This window comes from Lissotriton vulgaris, chromosome 5, assembly GCF_964263255.1.
Source record: "Lissotriton vulgaris chromosome 5, aLisVul1.2, whole genome shotgun sequence".
NCBI classification, from domain to species: domain Eukaryota; kingdom Metazoa; phylum Chordata; class Amphibia; order Caudata; family Salamandridae; genus Lissotriton; species Lissotriton vulgaris.
The window spans coordinates 423,335,997-423,363,846 of record NC_141693.1 but is presented as its reverse complement, the minus strand read 5'-3'; the positions used below and the strand labels follow the sequence as shown (position 1 = coordinate 423,363,846).

The 27,850-nt window shown below is 48.6% G+C and overlaps 1 protein-coding gene across 6 annotated transcripts in view; it reads left to right on the top strand.

Annotated features, from left to right (window-relative positions):
- SAMD8 (sterile alpha motif domain containing 8) overlaps positions 1-27,850 on the top strand; it is a 268,961-nt gene that overhangs the window by 59,039 nt on the left and 182,072 nt on the right. The window contains exon 1 of one of the 6 annotated variants that reach the window (XM_086921805.1): positions 12,605-12,730. The exons of 3 other annotated variants lie outside the window; for them this stretch is intronic. In XM_086921805.1, coding sequence (XP_086777931.1) covers positions 12,662-12,730 — 69 coding nt within the window. In that variant the 5' untranslated portion in view covers positions 12,605-12,661. Of the gene's footprint in view, positions 1-12,604; positions 12,731-24,630; positions 24,917-27,850 lie in introns of those variants that run through there. 2 more of the 6 variants (XM_086921806.1, XM_086921807.1) reach the window with 2 other exon arrangements.

The following is a 27,850-nucleotide window of genomic DNA, read 5'->3' as shown; positions in this document are numbered from 1 at the left end:
CAATGCAATATAGTACATTATTAAACCTGTAGTAGTTAATCCACCTTAATAAACAGTCTGTGTGTAACTAGAGAGCCACAGAATTAAATCTTGGTTAGTGAAGAATAGTGATTTTGTGTATTTTTAGTGCTACTAGGTCACAGCCTGTGACAGAAAGCACTGCTAAAGAGGAGATGTGTTGTGGACTCGCCCTCCCTGCCGTCACCTACCCAGCCGGACCTTGGGCGAATTTTCCCCTCGACTCTACGTCCTATCATCCTCCTACCCCTTTACCCTATCCCCTTACTCTTCCTTGCTCCATTCACCTTGTCCCCTATATTTGTTAAATGCTTTTCCTAATACTTATGTAACTTTTAACTGTTGTAAATTGCAACATTATTGTCCCTCATGTAAAGCACTCTGATTCCATCTGGTCTAGCCAGCGCTATATAATAACTCATTAATTAATTTACTTCCCATTTGGTACTCTTTCTCTCTTTGTCTTCCTCCCTAGCTTCTAGCTCCTATCCACTCTCCCCTGAATCTCTCACCTTGCCTGCTAGTCTGCCTAGCCCCATGTCCTTTGCGCCCTTTGACTAAGCACTCCTTCTCCCCTTGTTGGGGAAAGATCCAATATTTATACTCTGGAGTCTCAGCGTACCCGCTGAGAGAGTCCACTGCGCCAAGGGAGCCACTCACAGCTGAGGTATGGTATGGCACCCCTTGCCAAAGCACTCCCTCTCCCCTTTTTGGGGAAGGATCCAGTATGTAGGCCTTGGAGTCTCAGAGACCCCTCTGAGAGAGTCCACTGCGTAAAGGGAGCCTCCCGCAACAGAGATAGGGAAGTGATACCACTTCCCCTGGGATCACAGCTTACTGGACTTTGGACGTTGCTTTGACTCGTCTACCGGTTTGTGTCCCAGTCACCCTTCCCCTCCTCTTTCCTTGCGGTGTCCTTCACCCTCCCCTCCTCTTTCCCGCCTTCATTACCTGTCTACTTCCCCAGCTCATTCCCCTCCCCTAAATCTTTCCCCTTGCCTGCTTTTCCCCTAACCTATTTGTGCTTATTGTTTATCCTGACCTTACAAGTAACTATGTTGCCATGCTCTAATAACTGTGTAACCTTTGTAACGATGTAACCTGTAACTACGATCTGATGCTCATGTAAAGAGCTCCGATACCTCCGGGTCTAGCCAACGCTATATAAAACCTTTAAAATAAAATAAATAAATAAATTATACTAGCATTACACACCGTATAAGATAAAGTGCTACAAAAAGTGCAAATCGTTTTACAATAAAATAGTGCTTCCAAAATATAGATTTAGTAATACCCAGACCATACGCAATGCAATTTTTGTACATAACTGTCCCTTCAACACCTCCTATGGGATAGTAAGCTCTATGTAAATACAATTGCAATTAAAAGCATGCCCTTCAGAGCTTAGTTGTCCATTCAGAAACACCTTTTCTAGTAAGTTCGTTCTGTACATTTATACTTTCTGTGAAAATTAATACAAAAATGAAACCGAAGTACCCCAACATTTTAACTTATTGTCAGCTCTCATAAAATGCATCAGGGCTACTGATCTGCTGATAAAGTCTGCTACAGGGAAGTCCGAATAGGAATTTGCTATGTGCCTGCCAGGTAAGTGACAGTTTACAGAAGCAATCTGTAATGCATATTACCAGGTCTTTGGGCACTTCTGTCATTATTAAACACTCCTATTCTTCCAACTCATTTCACCACTATTTCTTTTTCAGCCTGCCTGCCCTACCACGGATTTCCTTTTTAGGTCCAGCCTCGACCGCGCTTGAGCGTCTGCAAGACCTGTTGTGTCCTCTTCTATTGGCTCTAGCACACCCACTGATTGCCATTGGTTGTTATATGTGGCATTCAGAAATGCTGGGTTGTGGGTTTTTTTGTCAAATCTTTATTCACAGCTGTATTACCATAGACATTACATTTCAATTGTGATTTACACCATACCAGCTGGTTTTTGTTTTTTCACCCCGACACATAACTTCCCATCTCTACAGTTTCACACTTTGGTATGTACCCTGAGGATATTTAGTGTCCCTATACATTCAATACCGTAATTACGGGTACATGTCCGTACAGCCCGTCAACTGCTCTCGAGGAGAAACCAATAACAAGGAAAGAAACTGAGAAATCGTCCCCCTTCCGACCCCCCGCCCCCCACCCCAGAGCAATCCCGCTCTCCCGTCTCCCGGTGGTCTAGTACTCCGTAACTTCAAATCCTGTCTACTTCGGTTCTTATGTACTATAGGGTGTCGCGGCTTGATGTGGTACTGTGATGTTCATAGATCTTCAGATGTCCAGAAGGCAGTGTCCTCCCCCTCCATCCCGTCTTTATGAGTCATGACCAGGCGGGAGCATCTGGGTAAGGTCAATGTCCTCCAACTTTAACAGCATGGCTTCCCAATCTTGGGAGATGGGGTATTTCCGGTGGCCTCGTGCTTCTTCCCTCCGGAGTGCAGCTCCCTCTGCCCGTCCCCACTTCCGCATCTCTGCCTGCCATATATATGGTCCCGGTGATCGGGGGGATTTCCATCTCATCGTGATGGCCCTAATTGCCAGTAAGAGTGCCAAGTTCAGTAACTTCAGTCGGGTTTTCAGTGACTTAGATCGTCTAGGCAGCCCCAGTAGGCATGGTAGTGCCTCCTCCGGGACTGGGATGCCCGTAACCTTCTGCAACGTCCGGCACACCTCCGACCAGTACCCCTGTAACCGCAGGCAAGACCAGATCATGTGGAGAAACCCAGCCTCATCCTCTCCGCACCGTGGACATTTGTGCGAGGAGTCCGGGAACATTTTATGAAGTCGACTGGGGGTCAGATATGCCCTGTGCAGAACCATTACCTGTATGAACCGAAACTTTACGCTGCGAGACACTCGTCTAGGATGTTCTAGGACCGTGGCCCATTCCTTGTCCGTCAATTCCCTGGCCGTGTCCTGTACCCAAGTGTGCATAAGGGCCGTGGTGGGGATGGCAGCGCGTGCCCGAATGCCCGTGTGTCGCCAACGTACCAGATGTCCCCCCTCTCCCATGTAATATAATAAGTGGACCAACTCATGTTGCGGGGGTTGAAGTCGTTGCGGTGCCCATCTAAGTTGTATGTAATGCGCAATTGTGGCGTGCAGCAAATACAACCGGGGAGGAGCGCCTGTGGCTTGTAAGAAGGCGTCATGGTCAAGTAGGCATCATGGTCAAGTAGGTTATCATCCCCGAAGAAGGCGCCCATTGTTGTTACGCAGGCCTTCTGCCAGGGGCGCAGCGTCCTACTGGTAAGTCTACCCTGCGGCGTTGGGATGCCCAAGAGAGGGATATTTGCCGCGAATGCTACTGCCGTGGACGTATATTTTAGGGCTGTCCGCCAGCACATCAAGGCTGTGCGAAGGAGCGGATGGCAGTCAGCAAGAACACGGCTTTGCGGGAGCAGCAAAGCGTGTAACTCGCCTCAGTTCAGTCGCTCTGGCGAATAATCTATTTCGTAAAGATTCTGTCCTGCTAACCAGTAGGAGAGCCACTGAAGCTGACTGGCGAAGTAATATCCTTTGAATTCTGGTGCCCCCAGTCCTCCTGCTCTAGTCACCAGCTGTAGTTTTCGGAAACCTATCCGCCGTCTCCCCACTCCCCATATCAAAGTAGTCAAGAGTGTATTGAGTGTGTCAAAAGTCGACTGTGGTTAGATGACGGGAAGGTTAACATAATAATTCAGTATGCGGGGCAGCATTACCATTTTAGAAATCGCAATCCTGCCCATAACAGATAAAGGTAGCGTCGTCCAAAACCCTACAGAGTTGCGTAAACGGGCAATGGCCCGTTTAACGTTCCCTTCTATTTGGTCCTCTTGTGTCCTATATACCTGGATCCCCAGGTACTTGAACGTGGACAGGGCCACCGGGATGAGGGGGGCCCCAAAGGGAAGGAGGCCTGGGTGTGGTGCGTCCCGGAAAAAGAAGCTGATCGACTTGCCAGGGTTTATAGCTAGGCCTGAGGCAGTGGAGAAGCTGTCAAAAATCTTGTAAATGGCAGTGTGATCCGCCTCTAGATCTTGGAGGTACAATAATATATCGTCAGCATAACCGACAACAAGTCATGAGTGCCGTTGCTCAGAATACCTGCGTGCAACACCTTAGTTCTCAGGGCCATAGCTAGGGGTTCCAACGCGAGGACGAATAAGAGCGGGGATTGGGGGCATCCCTGTCTAGTGCCACGGTGAACCGTATATTTGTGAGATATGTCGCCCCGTGCGTGCCCACGCCGAGGGTGCGGTATACAATAGCCTGATCCAAGCCAGGAGAGGGGCCGGAAACCCAAACTTCTCCAAGGCCGAAAACATGAATGACCAAGACAGCTAATCAAATGCCTGCCTGAGATCTAACGCTATACAGCCTGCCCGAGGGAGGTCTTGTGATGTGGCCGCCATGAGTGCATGCAGACGACGTGTATTCATGGAAGTGCTCCTTCCCGGGAGAAAACCACATTGGTCCCTATGGATCAAAGTAGGGAGGTACTTCTGTATTTGTAAAGCAATCGCTTTGCTTAGTATTTTGTATTCTGTGGAAAGCATCGACAGGGGGTGGTAATTAGACATGTCCAGGCTGTCTCTTCCGGGCTTCGACAGGGAGATAACAAGCGCCTGCATGGTAGTCTGGCAAGTGGCCCTCCTCCAGCGCCGTTCTGTATACCCTCTCCAACACCGGCACTAGGATATCCGAGTAGGTTGCATAAAATTCTACCGGGAGCCCGTCCATGCCAGGCGTCTTGTTACAGTTCAGGGACTTGATGGCAACCCGTATTTCATGCTGTGTTATGTGACCCTCCAGGCTCCTCCGAGCGTCCACGGTTAAGGTTGGGAACTGAAGGTCGTCCAGGAAGTGGGACAGACGTCCCGGACTTTCCCGCGCAGGCGGAGCATATAATGCAGACAGGTGATCATAAAATGCCTCATTAATCTCAGATTGTGTGTGAACCAAAACCCTGGCTCCGGTTCTTATTTGGGTTATCACTGGGATATCCGGGTGTTCTCGCACCAGCTGGGCCAGAAGTGCCCCCGACCTGTCCGCCTCCGGGTGTTGTCTACGGAGATACTCCTTGTGATCAATAAGTCGCAATGTTTCTAAAGTATCTGTGTGCTCTATATTCTCTAATTGCAGCTCTTTCTTTTTCTCAGGGTCCATCCCTGCCTCTCGCTCCAGCGTTTTCAACCTACTCTCTATAGCACAGAGCATCGGGCGTATTTCCTACCTGGCTCCCACTACTTGTCCTATCGCTGCGCCGCGCAGCACTACCTTCATGGCGTCCCACACCACCAAGTTTGAGGAAGCAGAGTCCCAATTGTCAGTGAAATATTTACTCAGAGTGTCTGACAATGAGGACCTGAAGGGGCCATCTTCTAGCAAGAGCGGGTCTAGGCACCAGGTAGGGACCGGAGTCGGAACCCTACCCCATCGGAGGTCGAACGCCAGGGGACTATGGTCAGAGAAGGTTTTCGCCAGATACTCTGGGTTCTCCACTTTGGAAACTAAAGCTTCAGAGCACAAGAACCTATCGATCTTGATGTGGAGCACATGTATATGTGAGTAGTAAGAGTATTCTTTTATTTCTGGGTGAAGCGCTCGCCACACGTCCCTTAGGTTCCATCCCGCTGCCCACGTCCGGTAAAGCTATGTCAATCGGGACACTCCAGCTACCTGCAATGGGGGGTGTGACCTATCCCGATCCATGTCCATGATCATGTTCCAGTCTCCCCCCAGGACCCATGGGATGTAGAAATGCTGGGTTGTTGTAGGTGCATTTCTATAAATGTCTTTCCTTTTTGTGCTTTGCTCTCTTTCCGGAGATTACAATCAGAGAACATTTTGGTAGGCCATCACATTGTACATCTGTGATGGCCCCTCCTCGCCCCTTCCTTTATGGGCATTGCAGCCTTATACACACGTTGGTTCCTTCCCACCTCACTGCTCCCAGCTGCACGTCTTCCTAAGTGCTTCTCCTTCACAGAGCTTGTTTTTGTTAGCGTTCCTTGTTTCTCTGTGAAGCCTGTTGCCATATTAGAAGATTGTACCATAGTGTGAAAGGGTCCTTATTTACAAGACCGCGTTAAGCCACATTTTTTGCATTTGTCACCCCGAGTGGGATGGGTATGCTCAGACGTGAGTCCCATGCTCTCCACACCACTGGAGTCAAGCTATCCTGGCTGAAGACGGCTGATAGCCAGAAACAGGTCCTAGGATGCTTGATTCCGGTCCAGGAAAGACATGGCTTGGCAGTTCGGGCTGGACTGTTTCCATGAGGCACAGGGTCAAGGCTGATTTGCATGTCTGATCTGGGGTGGTGTGGAGTGCAGAAAAACGACGGATTTAGGCCCAGATCTCTGTACTGGGGTGAATGTATGACCTTGTTCTGCATTCTGTCCATCAACTGTTATTTTTGCCTTGTAAATAAGGCCACATTTAGTGGCTTAGCGCTGCTTGTAAATAAGATGCAGCCCCTATCGTCATCACAACGTCGATACAAGTGACGTTGTGCTGGCGATAGGGGCTTGTACATATGCCCCACAGTATACCACATGTTTGGAGGCTATACAGCAGCAAAGACATTAAGAAAAATTACATTTACAATTTCCCAACTAATTTCACATGTAGTAACCAGGAAAGGAAATGTTCATGACTCAGCCTCTGGAGGCAAAAGAGAAAAACTCTTGCATTTTCACACTTTCCACGAGAGTGCATTAACACCCGCACTTTAAAGGAAGAGGGGTTGGTTGTACACAACGCCTAATCCTTGCACTTTCTGTTCGGACCAAAAGCAAGCGTCTGCAGTTTCTTCACATGAAATCTTTTCAAACGGTAATACAAAACAGCTTCACACTCACACTAGCTAAAAAATCACCCCAAAAAAGAGATTTGTATTGTCTCAGTCAGTTGTTGTTACAGAGATGGCTACATCTTGTAATACCTCAGCTACACACTGCTTAATTTGTGAAAGAATGAGTACAGTTACCCGAAGCCCTGCTCAGAAGCAGACGACAGGTGCAATTAAATGTTTGCGCACCGAATACCTGCAACTGCAGACACTCCCTGCCCCTTTTTTCCAGACCACTCTTGTTTGTGTTTTCTGTTTGTGACTGCTTGCCAGTTTTTCCCTCTGTCTTCCCAATCTATGCGTTTTCCCTCTCTTTCTTGTAAATATCTGATGCAGAAAAATAAGTGCTGGTCTCCCAAAGTAAGTGCCTATGTTCCCCACCGGTAACCACCAACTCAAATTAAGCTTTGACGCTAAACAAGTTTGGCTTTCAGGAACAACTTAGAGTTACAGTCCTTTGTCTCGTATTTGTTGTGTTTAGGACACTGGGCCAGCGCTTAATTTGTAATAAACATAAGAGTAGCGGCCCACGTTTTTTCTTAGCAGCCCACAGCTAGTGCTATACTGAATGCTGTGCCTACTGATAACCAAGGATCCTAGTCTTGATTCCACCAGTTGTTTTTTTTACCACCACCCTTCTTTCTTTGTCAATTTAATTCACTTTTGCTGGTTGTTTTTCACGCTTATTTTCTCCTTGTGTCACCGCTCTCTATTGTGCTCCACTTTCTCTGGGTCAGAATCTGATGAAAAACAGTCCCCAAATATTAATGCATGTGGCCACCATCGGCCATCAGTGTGGGATTGGGATCATAATTAGGCTGGGGCACTCCCAAAATAAGTGGACCACATTCCAGAATCGTTCATTTTTTTTGTACTTGGCCACAAGCATTTGCAATGCAATAGGTCTCGCAATTAAGAGATTTTGACCTACTGGCATTGTAATTGACAATGTCATTTATTTATGTTTTTACAAAACACCTGCAATAATAAAAGGCATTGTCATTTACAATACCAATAGGTCAAAGTTTCTAAAATGTGAGACCTATTGCATTGCAAATGCTTGTTTTTATTGCTCTTTACTGGCCTTCAACACCTCCTTCGGGATAGTAAGCACTATGTAAATATATTTACAATTAAAAGCACACACTTCACAGCTCCTCACAAAACTTTCAGTGATTGGCTCAATGAAAGCCAGTACCGGCTCCAAATCATAAGGCAAGCCCATCTGCGCCCGAATGGGCCCAGGGGCCAGGACCCCTGCATCTTTTCCATCAGGCCACTACTGCTACTCAAGTGCCCAGCTCCATCAGTTAAACAGCGCACTAACAGCAAACTGTTATCATCATATTCAGTGTGATAAACCAACAAAAAAGTGTCCTTATTGTACGTTCACTCTCTCCCCCAGGATCACTATCTCCTCTCCGCCCACAAGCACCTATAAAATCTTTCTATTAAACTGCAGATCTCTGCCTAAACATACTACAGCGATCTGAATGCTGCTACAAAACTATGCCCCTGAGGTCTTATTCCTAACAGAAACCTGGCTCAATGCCAGATCAGAGCCTGACATTGTGAAAACTCTCCCCCCAGGGGTACCTTATACAGAGGGTGGACAGAACAAGAGGCTAGGGCTGGGGATTGCGATCCTTTATATAGACCCCTCACCTGTCGCCTACTTGGAAATCCACTCACAGACTGTGAGAATGCGCATTTCTCGATGGAATTTACCCCTCTCCTCTCGCTCACGGGCATCTTGATCTATCGGCCCCCAGGAGCTGCAGGCACCTGCTGCAAAGCTCTGTTAGAAGCAGCCATCAACCTAGCTAGCACTGCTGCAAATTTTACTCTCCTTTGGGATTTTAACCTGCACTTTGACGATTTGGGAGCAGCAACAGCACATAAATTGGCGCAAGACCTTGCAACTTCAACTGGCACAAAAGGTTTTCCGAGCTACCCATGTCAAGACACTGCCTCGATCCTGTGTTCTCCAACGTGGAGAACCGTATAGGAAATGACCCCATTCCCATTCCATGGTCCGACAACTTCCTCATCCCCCATTTGTGCTGCCATTGGGTTTCCGCTCCTATGCCCAACTCTCACTGACCCTGATTAGGCCCTGGTCCAAGCTCCCTCTGGACATGTGGGCCCAAGAATTTGAAAAGACCAGACCTAAGCCAGATACCAGTCCAGTTTCAGCTAACAACGACTTCTTCAGTTGAATAGAGGACTCGCTGAATCTGGTCCTCCCAAAAACTTTGATCAAAAAAGGAACGGTCCTTATAAATCACCCTGGTACACCTCGGAATTACGCTCTCTAAGACAGTACTGCAAGGTACAAGAAAGAAGCTGGAGTAAAGACTCTTCTCCTAGCACGAAGCTCGAATACAGAAGAGCCGTTGGCAAGTATAGAGCAGAAATTAAAAAGGCACAGGCCTCCTTCTATGAGGAGAAAATTCTGCTGGCCTCCAACTCCCCCAGAGTGGCTTTCCTCATCATAAATCAACTCCTCAAAAGCCTGGTTCCTCCTGTTGGCCCCGATGCCTCAGTCCAACAATGTAATAAACAGGCAGAGTTTTTAACACCAAAATTCAAAACATTCTTAAACTGCTGCCCCAAGTTGATGACGAATATGACCCCGCAAATTAGCACGTAGGTCAGGATCCTCCTCTTGCCAGACACTTGTTGGAGTTTATCCCTCCTCTCCCCCAGGAAACTCTTCTGACTTTGATTTCCTCAGTGAAAAGTGGCTCGCCTAGGGATCCCTCACCTATGAATGTCCTGAAAAAGGTAGCACCCATAATTGCCCCTACCATTGCGGACGTGATTAATGCCTCACTTACCACAGGAGTAGTCCCCCCCTAACTGGAAAGGGGCAATGGTTAAGACACTGCTGAAGAAACCCAATCTGGACCCGACGGATCTAGGAAACTACCGCCACATCCCTTCTGCCTGGGATTGCCAAAATCACAGAAAAATATGTCAACCACACTCTCAAACTTTGTGGAACACCTTAGTTTGCTACACCCCTCCCAGACAGGATTCCGCGCACGTCAAAGTACTGAAACCCTCTCCTAGCGGTGGTAGAGAAAAGCAGAAAGATCCTGGCCTCAGGAGGGTCAGCTGCCATCATCCTGCTTGACCTGAGCGCAGCATTCGATACGGTGAACCATCGCATCCTGATTCACTGTCTCAGAAACATAGGAATAGCTGCCACTGCACTGCAATGGCTGCGCTCCTTTCTGGAGGGACGTTTCTTGCAGATTTTTGAAAGAGATATGAGTTCTAAACCCCTGCCTTTGCTATGTAATGTCCCTCAGGGCTCCTCACTTAGCCCAACCCTTTTTAATATATATATAATATAGCCCCTCTGGCGGCAATCGTGGCCCCTTGCGGAATCCATATGGTGACCTACGCCTTCAACACCCAATTGGTTATAGCACTCAACCAAGCAACGCAACAGACCAATGCCCTTCATTGGTGCCTAACGGAAGTCTCTAAGAGGATGGGGGCGTCCCACCTGAAGCTCAATGGTGAAAAGACTGAGATCATGATCCTGGGCAACCCCTCTAATGTGACACTAGGAACCAGGTGGCCAGCATGCATCGGCCCAGCCCCGGTCCCCAAAAACGAAATAAAGAATCTGGGCATCTGGTTAGACCAGAACCTGACATTCAAGGTGCAAGCAAGTAAGATGGTTGCCATCTGTTTTGGCTTGCTTCGAATGGCCAGGAAAGTGCTTTCTCTCCTTCTTCCCCAAGCTAAGAAAGTCCTAGTCCAATCGCTGATACTCTCAAGGATAGACAATGGAAATGCACTTTACTTGGGGGCCCTGACTGCAGTAATCACTAAACTGCAAACGGTCCAGAACGGTGCGGCTAGACTACTATTGGGAATACCAAACCGCGTCTCAGCCAAACCTGCCCTTTGCTCCCTTCACCAGTGAAAGAAAGAGTTAGCTTTAAAGCCCGCTGTGTCGTCCACAAGTCCCTGCAGGGGAACGGGCCACCTTCAATTTTGACCATGATCCGCCCTTTACAAAGCGAGCAGGAAACTCAGCTCGGAAGAACACCACTTAGCTGAAGTCCCTAGAATTAAGAGGTTCAGAAGCGGCGGTCGTCTCTTTTCCCTCAATGCAGCCAAAGTTTGGAATGCACTGCCTCTTTACATCTGCAGGGAACCCACCCACCTTGTTTTCCAAAAATAACTGAAACCACTTTTGTTTCCCTAAAGCCCCCGTCTGATTACTAGTCGTGCTCAGCACTGGGAGGCCTCCGGGTAGCCATGGGCTATACAAGTGTCCCTTTCATTTCATTCAGTTCATTTAGTCATTCTTTACAGCTGCAAATTGCCCTTTACATTTTCAGAGTAACTGGTAGCACATATTTCCGTTCCTTTCCGACAAGCAGGCATCCTGGAAGGAAACCTTCTTTGCTGTCTGATCAGCTCCGGTTTCACAAGTGAACACTCCCAGAATGGCATTACAGCTTTTAAAACTTTAATTTCATTATGAACCATTAGGGTTGTTTTTTCTTTTTCAAGAGTTCCGGCAGAAATGAGGTCTGGGAATGCGCGACCCCCTTCCCATTACTCCACGGCCCCCATGGGGGTCGCGCCCCACAGATTGAAGACCTCTGCATTAGAGGCATTGTTGTTATGTCTTCTTATGCCAAACATGGCTCATAAAGTGCCCAGTGAAAACCCCACATTTTGAAGTTTTAAACCCTGAACTTTTAAGACCGAAAACACAAAGGTTTTTTTTACTGCCAAGGCTGACTGAGATGGATTGGATAAAAAAAAAAAAGTTTGTGCAAAAGCGATTAAAAAATATATATAAAATGGATGAGTGGGTTTGGGAGGGGGGAGAAAGCAACATGAACGAGAGTACACAAGGACAAAGGCAAACCATGCAGGTGAAAGAAAACTATGTGAAGCACCGGGGGATAAAAACTCAAGCAAAAGACAGCAGCACAAGCAAGGCTAGGAAAGCACATGGGTGAGCAGGAGCAATGTGAGGCTGAAAAAAAGCATATGAGGGAGACAGCTGGAAAACACATGCACTTTTATGGAGTACTTAAGCAAAAAGTTAAAAAGTAGTTCCCTTACAGCGAGCAGTGGAAGCATAGAAGCCAGCCAATCATGGTAAAGAGGATTTGCTCTCTGGGATGGACAAACCCAAGATGAACAGCCTGAAACGAGGATAGGTATCGAGTAGAAATCAAGCAAATAAGAGTGACAATAAAGCAAGCCCATAGTAAGCAACTGATGGCTAAAATGCCCTGTAAGTTCTTTGTAAGGCCGTAATATGTATTTTACAGACATGCAGGCTCGACCTAATAACCACTGCACCACCCTACTAAGGCCAGACTTATTAGATTAGCCAATGCTTGTTTTTTTTCTTTTAACATCAAAGGCTGCTGTAAGATTGTAACTAGTAGTTAACAACCTTGTTAGCGTAGGGTTAGCCTGTTCAGCGTGTGCATAATCACTCGTGCCTATATACACGCTCCCACAGGTGGAGTGCAGTAGCGACGTGCTTCCGACACGTCTGACGTATTCATTCTGTGCTCGTGGCTGCCTGTACCCTCCCTTCAGAGAGGCTGGAGCCTGGGACGGTTCCTTTGCGCTAAGGGTGGGTCCGCGTGCCGCACCGCCCGTTTCCAGGGAGCGGTTTCAGCTGAGTTCAACCCTCTCGAATAACCTGTGACCTACTTCTTCGTCATGAGGTTTCTACCACACTCAGTGCTCTGCGGTCCCTGGAGAGAAGGGCGAGGTGGCAGGGCTCGGGTTATGGGTGGAAGACTTGCCATGACTCTGCCAAGCATGAAGGCACGCCAGGCAGCCGGCGATGTGGCAAAGGTTAGTCTGCGCAGAACGTGCTCCTAGGTGGAGTCGAACGTGGTGGAGGAGGAATGTGTTGAGTGCTGCAACCGGACCTGGCCGGGAATGTAAACCTACTTAATGTGCAGTGCCAGGTTTTCATTAGATGATGGGGCAAGTGTTTCCCTCGAAACCCACGTCTGCGCGTGCGGTCATAAAAACACACAAAAAAAACACAGCCACTATCGTTTTTTCAGTGCAGAAACTTGCGCGTTAAGATCTATACAGACAAGTGGCAAACATAAAGTTTCTTCCAACCAGCTCGCATGGCACTGTGCCTTCCTTACAGTTGCCGGCCTTCACTGTTTCAGCCCAGATCGCCCTCAGCAGCTGAATTATTGGGTTAGGTGGCTTTGTGGCGGAAAGCTTCTGCTGCAGTGATCTCAGATCTGGATGCTTCAATCCAGACAGGTTGGGTCACCTTTTAATCCGACGCAGGATGACGAATTAAGACCGTGAAAACAGTAGCGCTAATTACGGCCCCCGGCTTGAGCAGCTGTCAAAGGAGGTAAAGATTTGTTGCAAGCGCTTTTCCGGAGTTCATTTTAACCCAGAAGATCCTGCTTTTCTTGGAAACGCCTGACTGGTGTGTCGCGGTGTTCGTGTTTTAGATTGACCGATGTGCTCTGAGGATTGTGATTGTTGGTAACCTGCTGCAACACAGGAGGACATGAATGTTGCTACTGTTTCCTCCGTGAGCAACACGCGTCTGGAATAAGGTTCCTTAACTATATTTGTATAGTTTCTAAACTCTGTGTGTGTGTGTATATATATATATATATATATATATACAGTCTTTTGGGATTAATTCTCGCAGGTCGAGTAATATTATGTCATGGTTAATGTCTACAAGTTTTGTAACATTTTCTGTAGGGAATTAATTTTTTTAAGACCATCTTCAGGGGTTGGTGACTTCAATCTGATGACTGTCACTGCTCCGTGTTTTTTTCGTGAAGAACCCGTACTCACATCTTTAATGGTACACCATTCAGTACTTCGCCCTTGATAATCTCTGCTGATGTGCTTAATGTTACCTCACAGACAACGTGTTTTGCTAGCCACGCAGACCTCCTCCCATCTTGACAGCCTCATTAGACCGTGCTGTGCAGAATACACCATTGCACCGGCCGGCGTTTTGTCTAGGTTATTGAGTTTTCATTTTCAAGCTGTCTTCCTCCAGTGTGGACTAACTACATACTCGACTTCATTTATTGGTTCATGGGCAAAACTAGAAAAGAAATCGAGCGGAGTCTAAGCTTTACAACACCCGAAATGTCATCGAGACCAGCTGCCATGCTAATGCCCTGTTATTTGGCAAACAACTATTATTAGGGACCGGCAACGCGTTTTCCTGCAATTAAGTCTGTGCCTCAAACTCGCAGGTTTGTCTCCACTTTCTGAATGTATATTTGTGTGCTGTCCTAACCGAGTTCTGGGCGGTCGTTGTGGGAAGTTTTGAAGCTCCGCACCCAGCTAAAGGGCATATCTGAGCGAGTGGAAGGTGTGGGTTTATTCATGATAAGACTGGTAAATTGTGAAGTGTAAGGGTGGTGTTTTCCAAGTGTTCTGGTGAGCTGTACATGATGCTTAAATGGGAGGACCTGGGAAAACTCTGCTGTCGGAAAGGCCATGTGGTCTGAAAGGATCAGGTGGGTGGAGTGACCATATGATAGCCAGATAATAGGTAAAAAGATGGTTAAGCTTCGGTAGAGGGTACCATGCATCAGTAATGAGCTGGCAAAGTGAACTGGTGAAAGACAAAGGGCTGGGCTCGGGTATGTCACTAGACAATGGAGACCTAATTGAACCCTTTGTGCAAGTGAGTGAAGCTTTGGTAATTTGCTTGAAGTTGCTTTGAAAAAAGTGAAGTTTTGACTGCTCTTTCCCCGAAGCTGGTTATCCTGCCCATGAAGAATGGGACATCTGTCTGTATGGACATACGGTCTTAGCTGCCATTGGGGTCTCTTCTCTCTTGACATTCACAGCTGTCCTTCATTCTGACCAGAGCTGATTAGCATTGCTTCTCCGTAACCATGCATTTTTGAATTTTCTGCCACTAGGAAGTCCTGCCCCTTTGAGTGCGACTTCGGGACCCTGCTGTGTTGGAGGGGCAGGATGATTGACCATTAGATTTATCTTCGCTTTTGTTTCTAATTCACTTTTTACAGGCGCGTCACAGCAGGCTGCTTCCGTGGCAACACATGGTGACGTTTAGTGATCACACTGGCCCTAGTGTATGTAGTGTGATGAATAGATCCATTCACTCATCTATTGATACATCCAATCCAACATTAATTTTCCAATGCACCCATTCAAAAATGTTCACATTTTATTTCTGCCACAGATTCCTATACGCTCACCCATTCATCAACCTATCCATTAATCTACTCGCCTGCTTCCCATCTAAGTAGCAACACCTTGACTCATCCATCCACCCATTTGTACTCATCCCTTAGTGCATATATTTATCCACTCACTAATCAATTCAACCCAGCACACAGTTATGCATCAGTTAAAAACGTGTTTTACGGGGGCGTGGCTAAGATGGCGGCTTGACTGGACGTGCCTTCTTCGGCTCCCCGGCCCTGAACCCCTACTGCCCCTAAAATAGCAGGTGAATCCCCACACAACTGGCGGTAACGACTCCTACCACACAGCACATACCGGGGAACCCCTCCGGTCTCGCCAACGCGCCCGGGGTGAGCCCCGGAGCACCATTTGCTCCGGCCCGAGGCCGCGGGAAGGGAGCAGCTGGACGTGGGCGGAGAAGCGGACGGAGCACCAGAGCCGACACCCACGCGAGCGCCGCACAGCAGTCGCGGCCAGCGCGCTGCCCGGACCGGGCCTGGAGGGGCCAGCATAGCGGGAAGGCAGACGCAGCGGCAACGGGAGAGGTGAGGTACCCCCCGGTACCGGCGCGGGCTGCCGGGAAAATTGAGGCCCCGGCTGCGGGCCTGCTCTGGAGGAACGGCGTGACCTGATCGCGCGCTGTGGCTGCGGGGACGACGAGCAACTGGCACAGCTGCGACCCTCGGTCCAGCTTGGGGAGCAGGCTGAGTTGAGAGCCCCTCCACAAGGCCCCCACACGCCGGATACCGGGAAGGCCCCGACGACGCGGGGGTTGCGAAAATTTAGGCCCCGGCTTTGGGGCCTAGGAAGGCCCGAGTGACACCTGGCGGACTGCGGCCCATAGACACCCCACGAGGCGAAAGCGGGCTTGCCCCGGAGCCCCCCGAGCCAGAGATACCTGAGTGGCTGGGGGTGAGCTGATGACCTGGGCCTCCAGCAGCGATCGACGTGCCCAGAAGCTACCGACCTGTGACCCGGCAGGTGAGCTGGGACAAGAAGAGGGCAGGGGGGCCTGGCGGGTGCGCTACGCCAGTCAGTCGAAGCGAGAAGTGCTCAGAGAAGGGGGCGGGGGCCCAGCACACCACGGGGGACTCCAGGTGGTGGCAAATCTCGAAAATTGAGGCCTGCTCCAGAAGAACGGCCTAGGAAGGCCCGAGTGACACCTGGCGGACTGCGGCCCACAGACACCCCACGCGGCGAAAGCGGACTCGCTCCGGAGCCACCCCCGGGCCAAAGCTGCCTGGGTGGCTGGGGGCACGCCGGCGGCCTGGGCCTCCAGCAGCGATCGGCGTGGCCAGAAGTTACCGACCTGTGAACCGGCAGGTGAGCTGGGACAAAAAGAGGGCTGGTAGGCCCAGTGGCTGCGGGCGTGCTGCACCGGTCAGCCGCAGCGAGAATTGCCCAGAAGCGGGGTCGGGGGCCCGGCACACCACGGGGGACTCCAAGCAGCGGCAAGACTAGCACGATAGAAGTCACCGTATTGCTGGGGGCCAACACCCTAAGAATCGTCCTCCGATAACGACGGCGCGGGGGGTCCCAAGGTTACCTCGCACAACAAAGCCATTGCAACCGAGGTGCAATGGCCAACCAGGGACGCAGAGGGAGTCGGTCTATCACGGACTTGCTGGCAAAGGCCACCCCGAAGTCTGAGAAGAACCAGGCGCCACCTTCCCCTTTGACGTCCGCTGAGGCTAAAGAACGAGAAGACTGGGGGGCCCCCATCACCAAGACCTTCCTGGAGACCCTCTTTAGTACGCTACGGGAGGACTTCCAGGCCTGAAACAGGATCTGGCCAGCGAACAACGTGAGCTCCGCCGAGATGTCGACGGCTTGGGGGAAAGGGTGGTCGCGATAGAAGAAGCGGACCGGACCAGGAGTGAGGAGATAGACCTTCTGCAACAAGAGGTCCTCACTCTCCGGGAGCAACAAGTGGACCTCCAAGCCCACGCGGAGGTCCTCGAGAACCGCTCCCGGAGGAACATACGTGTCCGGGGAGTTCCATCGAAAGCGGAGGGGACCTGCATCATAAGCTACCTGCAAGACCTGTTTAGAGACGTACTTGGAGAGTCCCCAGACTTCGACATTCGCATTGATCTGGCGCACAGGGTTGGCCTGACAAGACACGCACCAGCACCCCCACCGGACATCCTGGCTTTCCTCCCGGACTTCCCCCTGAAGGAGCGAATTTTGAAGGCGGCTCGTCAGAAACAACCCCTCTGCTTTGGGGGTCACCAGGTGGGCCTCTTCCAGGATCTATCAGCCATCACTCTCCAAAAAAGAAGATCCTTCCGGGTAGCAACAACGTTCCTGCGGGATAATGGGTGCCTTATTCTTGGGGCCACCCGTTCCGACTGGTCTTCAAGTGGAAAGGGACACTACACCAACTTCACTCGCTTCGGGATACCTGTGCCTTGCTGGACATAGACTTTCCCGAGGACGGACAAGACAGTAACATGACACCACGGCCATCGCGAAATGGACCTGTAAAGTCCCCAAGTGGAGCATGGCAACAAGTGGATCCGCCAACGCTCTCCGAAAGTGCATCTCAAACCGGACCCCAAGATGGTGGCACAGGAACAAGCTGCTGCTATACAGGAGGTGGTCAAGGATAAGACAGCCTAGTCATACCTCCTCTTGGCCATGGGATTTGCCTTCTCTGCTTTGCACCAGCCGGGGGGGGGGGGGCAAAGGGGCTGCCACTGCCACGCACTCCTCTGAACTGAGACTCCACAGGCCTAGACTACGGTCTGATAGGCCTGGGACTATGGTTTGTTTCCAGGGACTTTCAGTTGGGTATGGAGGGGGAGGGAGGGTGGCAGGGGAAGGTGGGGTAACAGGGGACTGGGTTGTGGTGGGAGGGGGGAGCGTTCCAGTGTGATGCGCAGCAAGCAACGAGAGAGGGGAGACACGCTTCATGATGGCTAGACGTCACGGGGCATCCACTGGCAACTCCCAGGGGTCTGACTCCACCATGCAGGTTCTTTCTCTCAATGTTAAGGGCCTCAACAATCCCGTTAAGCGCAGGGCTGTCCTGTCCTTTTTGGAGAATTCCGGCGCGGAGATATGCCTCCTACAAGAAACGCACTTACTACCAAAGGACTGGCACCGCATGCGATCAAGGGCATTCCCGACTCAGTACTACTCCTCCACCACAGAGAAAAAGGCGGGAGTGGCCATTCTGTTTGCACGCCACTTTAGAGGTACACTAGGGGACAAGGTCGCGGACATCAAAGGGAGACTCCTTGCATACAAAATACAAATGGGAGGGTGGTCAGCAGTGATAGCTTCAATTTACGCGCCCAACACCAAACAAGAATCCTTTCTCACTGGGTCTTTGGCGGAGACACTCGGTCACAACATCAACTCCATACTCGTAGGGGGCGACATTAACTTAGTAATGGATACCCACAGGGACAGATCGGGACAAAGGTTTGGTTCCACTGGAGCAATCTCCAAAGAGGGGGGGGCAATGGCTAGAGAGCAGAGGGTTTGAGGACATATGGACATCGACACATCCGAATGACCCAGGATACAGATTCTATTCACACGTTCATCACACATATGCCAGAATAGATAATTTCTTGGGATCCACGGAAATGGTGGCATTGATAACCGGTGCAGAGATTGTCACTGCAGCATTATCTGATCATGACGCGCTAGCGATACATGTTAGGATCCCCAGACCAAAGCTGCAGAGAGGCAAGTGGCGACTTAAAGAATCTTTATTACACTGCAAAGGGGCTACGCAACATATTAGTACGCCCATCACCGAGTACTTCGATATGACACAGCAGACATATCTCTGGCGGCGTTGTGGGGGGCGCTGAAGGTGGTGATACACGGGGAGCTCATAGCGATGGCAGTGGCGGAAGCTCGAACTCGTCCATAGTCGGACCAGAGCCCCAAGGATGTGGCGTAAGCTTAAGGCGGCCAGGGCCCAACTTGCGAGCCTGGACCTTAAGCTATGCACAGGTGTCCTAGCTGCAAGACTGGGCCCTTGCCTTCCGGGCATCATCGAGCCGGACCAAGCGGGATATATCCCTAACCGTCAATGTGCCGACAATACGAAGCGGCTGCTTCACGTCCTAGACAAGACCCACTTCAACGACTCTGGCGCGGCCTTGCTTTCGGTTGATGCAGAAAAGGCGTTCGACCGGGTCGACTGGGGGTACTTGGACGCCACCTTGGCGCGCTTCGGTATAGGTGAATGCTTTCGTGCCTGGGTAGCGGGCTGTTACTCGGCCCGCAGGCGGTCATTAGAGTCATTGGGGTGTGCTCTACATCATTTACCATCCAGAGGGGGACGAGACAGGGATGCCCCCTTTCTCCGCTACTTTTTGCGCTCTACATTGAACCTTTCGCACAAAAGGTGAGGGACAACTCTGCGATCACCGGCATCAAATTCGGGGGAGAAGCGTAGACTATTAGTCTCTATGCAGATGATATCCTGGCTGCCTTCGAGGACCCACAGAACTCTGTACCAGCCTTTTTGTCGGAAATGGAGACATTCGGGAGGGTGTTGGGGTTCAAAATGAACGTAGGGAAGTCGTTACTCCTACCTCTGGGATGCAATGCTCGGAAGTCTTGCAAACTTCCCCGTGACTTAGGGGGGCTCTTTCCAGTATGTTTATACCTTACCTAGGCATATCTCTAACACCGTCCACGACGAAGACTGTGGAGCAGAATTATACAACCCTCCTTAACCAATTACTCTCATGGCTGGGTCGGGTGGCGGCGATCAAAATGTCTTTACTACCTATGGTATTATACTTATTCCAAACGCTGCCAATCACTACCCCCATCGGCCTACTCTCAAAGCTCCAAGATGCCATTCGCCACTTTGTATGGGCCGGCAAAAGACCGCCCCTGCGCAGGGACCTCACTAGCCACGCCATGTCGGTAGGGGGCTTGGGTGTCCCGTACCTCTTACGATATTTTCAAGCGACCCAACTCAGATACCTTCTGGAGTGGAACTGCCCCGAATCCGAAAAGAAATGGCTCTTTCAAGATCGCGCAATGGCCCAGATGCCATTATGGAGGATCCCCTTCCTCAAACGGCAGGACAGACAAGCATACATGAGAAAATCACCTATTAGTCGCACCACCTTACAGGTATGGGACAGGGTAGCGGTGTCTCGGGGACTTACCACCTACCCTTCACCACTGATGCCCTTGTTCGACAACACAGCCTTTGCGCCGGGGGCGGCCCACGGATCCTTCCACCACTGGCGATCATCAGATTGCAGGTTGGCTGGTCACCTCTTCGACCCTGGCGGCTTTATGACATTGCAAGCTTTACGGATACCTATGCGCTTCCCCAAATCCCTCGCTTCGAGTATTTCCAAATCCGTCACTGGCTCATGCACAGGGACATGTTACCGCAGGTGGGTAGGCACCTCACCCCTTTTGAGAAATGGCTCCTCACCAAAAAGTCAGATAAAAAAGCAGTCACAGACCTGTATGCTGTGCCCTCCATTACCCTCCTCGTGTTTGGCGGGTCAAAAGAGGTGGGAACGGGAATTAGGCCGGTCCCTTACCAATAAAGAATGGCAAGCCGTATATTACGGGGCGCATCACACTGCCAGGAACGTCGCTAGCAAGGAATTGGCCGTTAAGATCGCCTATTACTGGTACCTGACGCCAGCACGACTACATCAGAGCAATCCACGCCGCGACCCCCTGTGTTGGAGAGGTTGCGGTCAACCGGGCACCTTGACCCACATACTCTGGGAATGTGCAGAGGTGCAAGAATTTTGGGACCAGGTACTTAGGGACATTGACAAGTATTTTGACACTGAAATCCCTCGCTTCCCAGCTTATACCCTGCTAGGCCTGCCCAATAAAATCACCTTCCCACTTAAATCACCCAGGGGCAAACCAATGGGCTTAGCGATGGGGGCAGTGACACAACATATACTGTCACTTTGGGGCTCTAAGTGTACACCTACACACACTGGGTGGCATCACAAGCTGTGGTATACGATGGGTATGGAGAGAATACAGGCCTCCCTGACTCAAACACAAGATACTTTCCTCGAAACCTGGCGACCCCTTATAGATTTATTAGCTGATGAATTCTACGAAATGACCTGTCCGAAGTACCTCCGAGTCCTCCGACTAGCAGACGAATTCCGGAAGAGCTCCGGGCATCCCTTCCCAAACGCCTCAAATTTATGCGCTACCGCACAGTTTTTCTCTTTTTTGCTGCTGCTCACACCAGGGGGGGGGGGGCGCAAAGGGGGCGGGAAGTGGAGGAGGAGGAGGGAGGGTGGTTCACGGGGGGGGAGGGGGGAAATGGGGTTTCCGCTGTTTGGGTTGTTTGGGACATGACCGATCTGCCTTTAGCCCACATCCACCTGCATGGACACATATACTTTCCCAGCTACTGTTACCTTGGGTGGGGATGGATGGGAGCAAGTTTGTTTTGGGGCTAACCCAACACGCATATCTGACCGGCATTATATCCTTTTTCTGTTTGAAAACAATAAAAATGATTTAAACAAAAAAAAACCGTATTTTACACAACACCTAAACCACCAACAACATTTTAGCATCCCTGCAGTCACTTACCCTCATGTGTACCGAATTTCCCATCTCCACCCCGCGTCTATTCATCTGCCTACTCACGAATGCTTCTACCCCCTCATTCATAAATCAACTGTAGTCAATGGTCAACGTCTTCCCCTCATACCCCGGTTAAAATGGGAACTGGACACAGTATTCCATATGAGGCTTCAGTCATTTTACTTCGTGGTTAGGCTGTCCTTCAGAAATTGACACACGATTCCGGATGAGGCCTACAGAACTGAACACAATACGCAAGACCTAGAACTGGGCACTCTTTTACTGCCCGTGCTGTACCTGTTTTGTGTGTATGAAGCTTGAAAAACATCATGTCACTGTACAAAAGCCAAAACTAAATTTGTCTTTTTTTCTTTCCCTTCACTTGTCGGGCCCAAAGAAAAGCTGTACTTGAACATAGCTGCTAATGGAGTAGATGTATGCGTTCCAAAACCACTTGGTAGCCCTTTACAGAGAATTTTAGCTAAACATACTTTTGTCTTCAATAGTTATTAAGCATCACAGGTCCAAGTTGCCTTTTTCTAGGGCTATGAAAGGTGTCTGTGTTGGCTGTTCTTCTTGCACATTCTACTGTCTGCCCTAGATATAGGCCCACAGAAAAGGAGATTTCTTTTTCGTGGAGGTAAGAGGTGAGCCCTATTTCAGTGCAACATGTGAACTGTCTGTCCAGTAATCAATGGGATGGACCTGTCTCAGGTCTGCATCCAGAAGCAATTGGAAATGCGTCCTGTCCTCCGCGGTAGTCAGTCTGTCTGGCTCGTGTTTATGAACAGTAAAATAGAGCTGAGCAACATTCCAGGTCCGACTGCGACAGAAAATGTGTCCAGTCATTGGCAAAGCTAATAGGTCATGCCTATGTGGGAATTATTAGCTTTTCCAGTTTTTTTGCCATATTATATAGCAGCATGACTTCTATTCAGCATGGCAAAAAGTTATTGGCTTGGGATAGAGTAGACTAGAGTTGAGTGATGTTAAGTAGCGTAGTGTAGACTAGATTGGTTTAGAGTGGAGTACCGTAGTGGCATTGTGTGGAGTATAGTGGCATATAGTAGAGTGGATTAGGCTGGGTGGATCTGAGTAAAAGGGATCGATGTGGAATAGTCAGAAATTAGTGATTTTTGTCCCAGAGGCCTGCATGCTTCTGTAAAACTACATAGTACATTCTTCAAAGAAACTTTGAAAACCTGCCTCAATCCTGGCAAAAGTGCCCAAAGCATTTAGTCGCTAGTCGGCTCAAAGCATCTGAGGCCAGCTGCTGATCTGCAGCCTTTGTGGACCTGTGAGAGGACAGTTGGGGTCATGGTCACCGTCCCTTAGAGTTTCTTTGCTGTGGCTCAGGTGGCGATGGTCTGTAAAAGATATCTTCATTAAGTTCCTGGAAAAACATTTTATTTGTGATAATGGCCCCTCCAGAGAAGCAGTTTGTGAAAAGAAAAAGCATGCATCTAAATCCATGGCCTTAGCCCTTTATCACTTAACACAGAGTGGAACCCTAAAACACCAATACAGGGGACCAGCATTGTACATAACCGTAATCTGTCTCTTCCAAATGCAAAGAAATCTGAGTCGCGAGGTAATTTTTACAGCCGTCTTTAAAGATAGGCACTCTTTCCAGTCCAGTATGAAGTAAAGATTTATTGAACGAAATTCCTGATACCTTACAAACAACTCCTGAATATATTCTCGTCACAACACAGTCTATAATAATTACTAAATGCAAAGTGTTTGGTGAGAAAAGAAAGCTAAAGGTTAAAAGGTCTCATTATTGAGGACATGAGATTGAGGTTTGTACAATTCATTAAGAACTAGACAGTCAGTGTCATGCGTACAACTGTGGGAGGTAAATTTTCAAACCAAGTTTGAATAGCTGGTACAGAAAGAGTTTTAGATGTAGTGGAATTGGCTATAGTCGGGGCTACTGGAATTATGAAATGGTGCTGCCGCGGCGATTTTCGCTTGTTTGTAAATTTGCACCTTTGCCACATAATCCATCATCTGCTGCAAGTCTAAAATGATAAATAATGAACGAATACTATCCAAAAATGTGCTGCATAATTTGCCTTTTCTTGCTGCATAATTTACTCATCCCTACCATTATAATTTGCCTCCCCTGCCGCATAATTCCAGTGGTCTTGGCTATAGTGTGAACCTTCTCCACCACCCTCAACATTTTGAGGGTTTTGAAAGATGTCTCATGTTCTTTGAAAAGACATACACATTTCGGAAACTGTAGAGGTAACACAAATTTGATGGAAATTAAAACTATAGACATACAAATGTGTGTATCCGAACCGTGCATTTAGGCGTGAAAGTCATGAAAGAAACTAAAAAGTAACACTCCTACTGGAAAATGGATTGCTTCGAAGGACTTTCCTGCTGTTGAGCCACTTGTTATGTTTTTAAGTTAGACAGCACAAAAATGATGGATACAAATATTTGAGTCTGCCTGAGCTACAGGCAATTAATTAATCAGGGAGCTTTTCAGTTTTTCTCAGGTTGTGTGTTCATTACATGATGAGAACAATAACATATAAGTGTTGTCCCTTCCACACAAGATGCTCTTTCCTGAATTGCTAGGTCAAATCACCTAGAAACAGGACACATGTAATTCTACACATATTTCGAACTGGTTTGCATTTGATTGTTCCTGAGCAAAAACATGGAATGCAATCCAGAGTAATTAGCCGTGTTGAGGATTAATGCAGGGATTCCTTCCATCATTTTGTTTTTATTCCACCTCTGCGCAGTAAAGTAGATCCCATAGTTCTCTTTTTAACGGGGACTCACTCGCCACTGATGGAAGCCAGTTGTTTGTTTGTAAACGGCTTTTCTACAGTGGTAGGGCGCACACTTGAACTTTCATACCCTTCATCGATTGCTGGCCTAGGTAAATCCTTGCTTGCACAACTGGGTCTCTTATCTGAGCAGTCCTGGCACGCATAATCTGCACACAGCGAGTACTCTTAAGGTCTGAGATAGCAGGATTCTGCTGTCCCTGACAAACCCTCATGTGACTTCTGTATGACCGAGTGGCTTCTACCTCATCAGATGAAGTGGCAGATTCGAGCTTGGGCTCCAGTGGTTCCAGGTTCTGTCGAAGTCGTCTTCAATGCTGGCTGATCACAGCACTGACCTTACTAGTCCGTCTTACCTGCCAGGAGCCACCACGTTTTTCCTGCGCTATTGTCCGGCCGGAATTCAGCCTCAGGAATAACTATGGCTCCAACTCCACAGGTAAACCGATCCAAACTGCTTAGTGTGGCTTAGCCTGCCTTGCTTTCACAGAGAAAAGTGGGAAGAGCCACTAATCTGGAAAGAGGCAAATTTCATGCTTATGGCAACAGGCTGAGGACTTTCATGGTCATTCCCCGTAAGTGGGATATTGGAAATGGTTCAGCAAGGGAATTTGTGCATTGTTGGTGAGGTGGCGTGTCTTCTTTAATGTGATGTGTTTAGTTTTGATATCCCCTATTTTCCTGCTTAGTATGAAGAGCTACGGTGGTCTGAGCACTGCTTTCATCTGACACTGTAAAGTGTAGTGGATTATGACTGGAAGTATTTCTTTGGTGTGCAGGATACAGGCAGATGTGTGGGATGTATGTCTGTCGGCTCCGGAACAGAGCAGCCCTTGGGATAAAGGAAATATTTCATAGAAAGACTGCTGAGGCAACGATGAAGCTGGCCATTTTATGATAGCAACCCAGTATTTCATTGAGGATGCATGCATGAGTAAACCAGGGTGCATTGTGTGTTTTAGTATTCATTCTGGGATGACTGTGCTTCAGTGAATGTATTTGCACTTATGATAGGTTGTGGTAGTATAGGAGATGGTGCATTGTGATGTAATTATACAACTTTTGAGTAGTGCAGCATTTGCACAACTAATGATTTCTTGGCGTTCTTGGCGCTGTAGGATTCTGTGGCCTGGTGCCTCTGTATTCTATAGCCTGGTGCCAGCATGTTTCCTTGCTCTGGGGCAGTGTCAGTGTACTCACTGGCCCAAATCATTGCTGGCGCTTTTTGTGAGCCCAAGACTGTGTGCTTATTCCTTGAGCTGGTGTTTACGTATCTCCTGACCTACCCAGCTTGTAACAGGGTCTCGTTGTGTGCCCTTTTCCTCCGTTTTTGTCTCTCTGTCCCCGAAACGGACACCCACGTTCCTGTTGTCAGTGTGTTCTCTGTCATAGTCTATATCTTTTCCTTATCCTGCCAGTGACCTGGTGACACTATGCAGGGTCCGTTGGAGGAGGGGGGGAAGGGGAGGCCAGTCTGGTCTTGCATCCTCCTACCAACAGCCACTCGAGTGTTGAGCACTGTTTGGATGTCTGCTTCCTTCTGTCCCGTCCCTATTTCATTATTAGTGCATTGCGTGTTCTAAAGTTGGTTCTTTTCCATTCTGTTGTGGTGTGTTCCCTGGCCCACAGTTGATGCATGTCTTGCTTGGAAAGGGATATCATGTCCCCTCTCTGCTCCATTGTCTTGTTGCTCTAGTGTTTTTGCCTCAAATCAAAATCCTCGGCTTCTATTCAGTATTATCTGTTGTGTTCTCACTGATTTGTCAGGTCCTTGCTCATTTTCTGATGCAAAGTATGTGCCTCCTGTTCTATGATGGGTGTACCCCTGGATCTTTTGCTTTCTGTGAGTCTGTGTATTGCCTGTACATAAATCCATGTGCTTCTTCTCCCAGTGTAGGCATATCCTCTCTTCTATGTGCCATTGTCCATTTGTTCCCTGATCACGTGTAAGTGTATCCCTGTGTCCTGTCCCAATGTTAACTGCATGCCTGTTATCCTAGTCTCCATGTTAGTGTACCCCTGATCCTGGTATCAGTATATCATTGCCCCTCTGTTGCTGTACTGGCAACTCTAGCATGTGTCAGTGTCCAATGTTGGGTCTCTTGTCACTTTATTAGTATATTATTGCCCCAGTGATGCTTTATTGACAAATCTTGTGTGTGTCTATGTCCAGTGTTGTGTGTCCCTACTCCGGTGTATGCGTTTCCTTGTCCTAATTCAGAATATTTTAGTGTAATTGTATTTCACTCGTTTTCCTCGTTGTAAATTTCCCATCATGAATGATCCCTGTTCTGTTGTTATTGTAGACAATGCCTCAGTGTTCTCTTTCCTATTGTAAGCATTATTTGTTTGAGTGTTATTGATTGCTTGTCTTTGTCAGTGTATTCCTTCAACCAAATCATGCCTGCCTGCTCCAGCAACATTTCGCTCCACTAATGCTCTTTTTACTGTCCCATTATTGGTGTTTGTGGGTATCCTAGTTATTATGAAATATTGCAGCTTTTTCAACTCTTTGACGTGAATAAGGCGTTGTTTATATAGCTATTTGTTTCTGTTGGAACAATGAAGTTTGTGTGTGTCTACCTCCTATCCCAGTGTGCTTTGCACTTTGCCTCATTGTGGCCGAACTGTCTGCCCGGTGTAAATTTCATGGTCACTCTACCACTTACAATTACTGTATCTGATATTCATGTTTGTTCAGAAAAGTGAAGTGTTGATGATGTTTTCCCCTCCTTTAACCACCCAACCCGTCTGCCCCTTGCAGTGTAGCTTGTTCAGCTGTTTGCTGAAGGTGTTACTGCCAGGTTGTGAGTCTCCTGCTTGAGGACATAAGGGCAGTGGAACATTCAAGCAAAGAAAGTAGTAGGCAAAATCCACCAATTCTCACTGCTGGATCTGTGTGTGCTGGCACTGCAATTTTCCTGCAGCTCTGTAAATAAATAAAAAAACAGTGGCAGACGGCTGCAGTCTTGTGAAATTGTCCCAAGATTAGCATCTGCTAACATCAAAATAACAAAAAGTAGCCAGCCCTACCAGTGCATCAGTCATGCTTGATTGAGGAGAAAGTTGCCAGCTGGCAAGGCAGGGAGCAGAGAAAGACCAGCAAAACAACGCAACTCGGGGGGTAGATATATGGGAAAGCGGTACATGAGTGTTGATTCGTCGGGGAAACATGTGTCAAGTGTTAACCGTTATATGTGAATAGGGGTCCAGTAGTCACTGAAGTGACTAGCGACTAGAGCCTCGGGTAGATGTACTCACAAGTCGGTTCACAAACTCTCACTGAAGGGAGTCCATATTGCTGCTGCTGCTCAGGGGTCCTCCCACACCAGTCAAAGTAATGAGGTGTGGAGCTCCTCTGCAATCTTCTCTT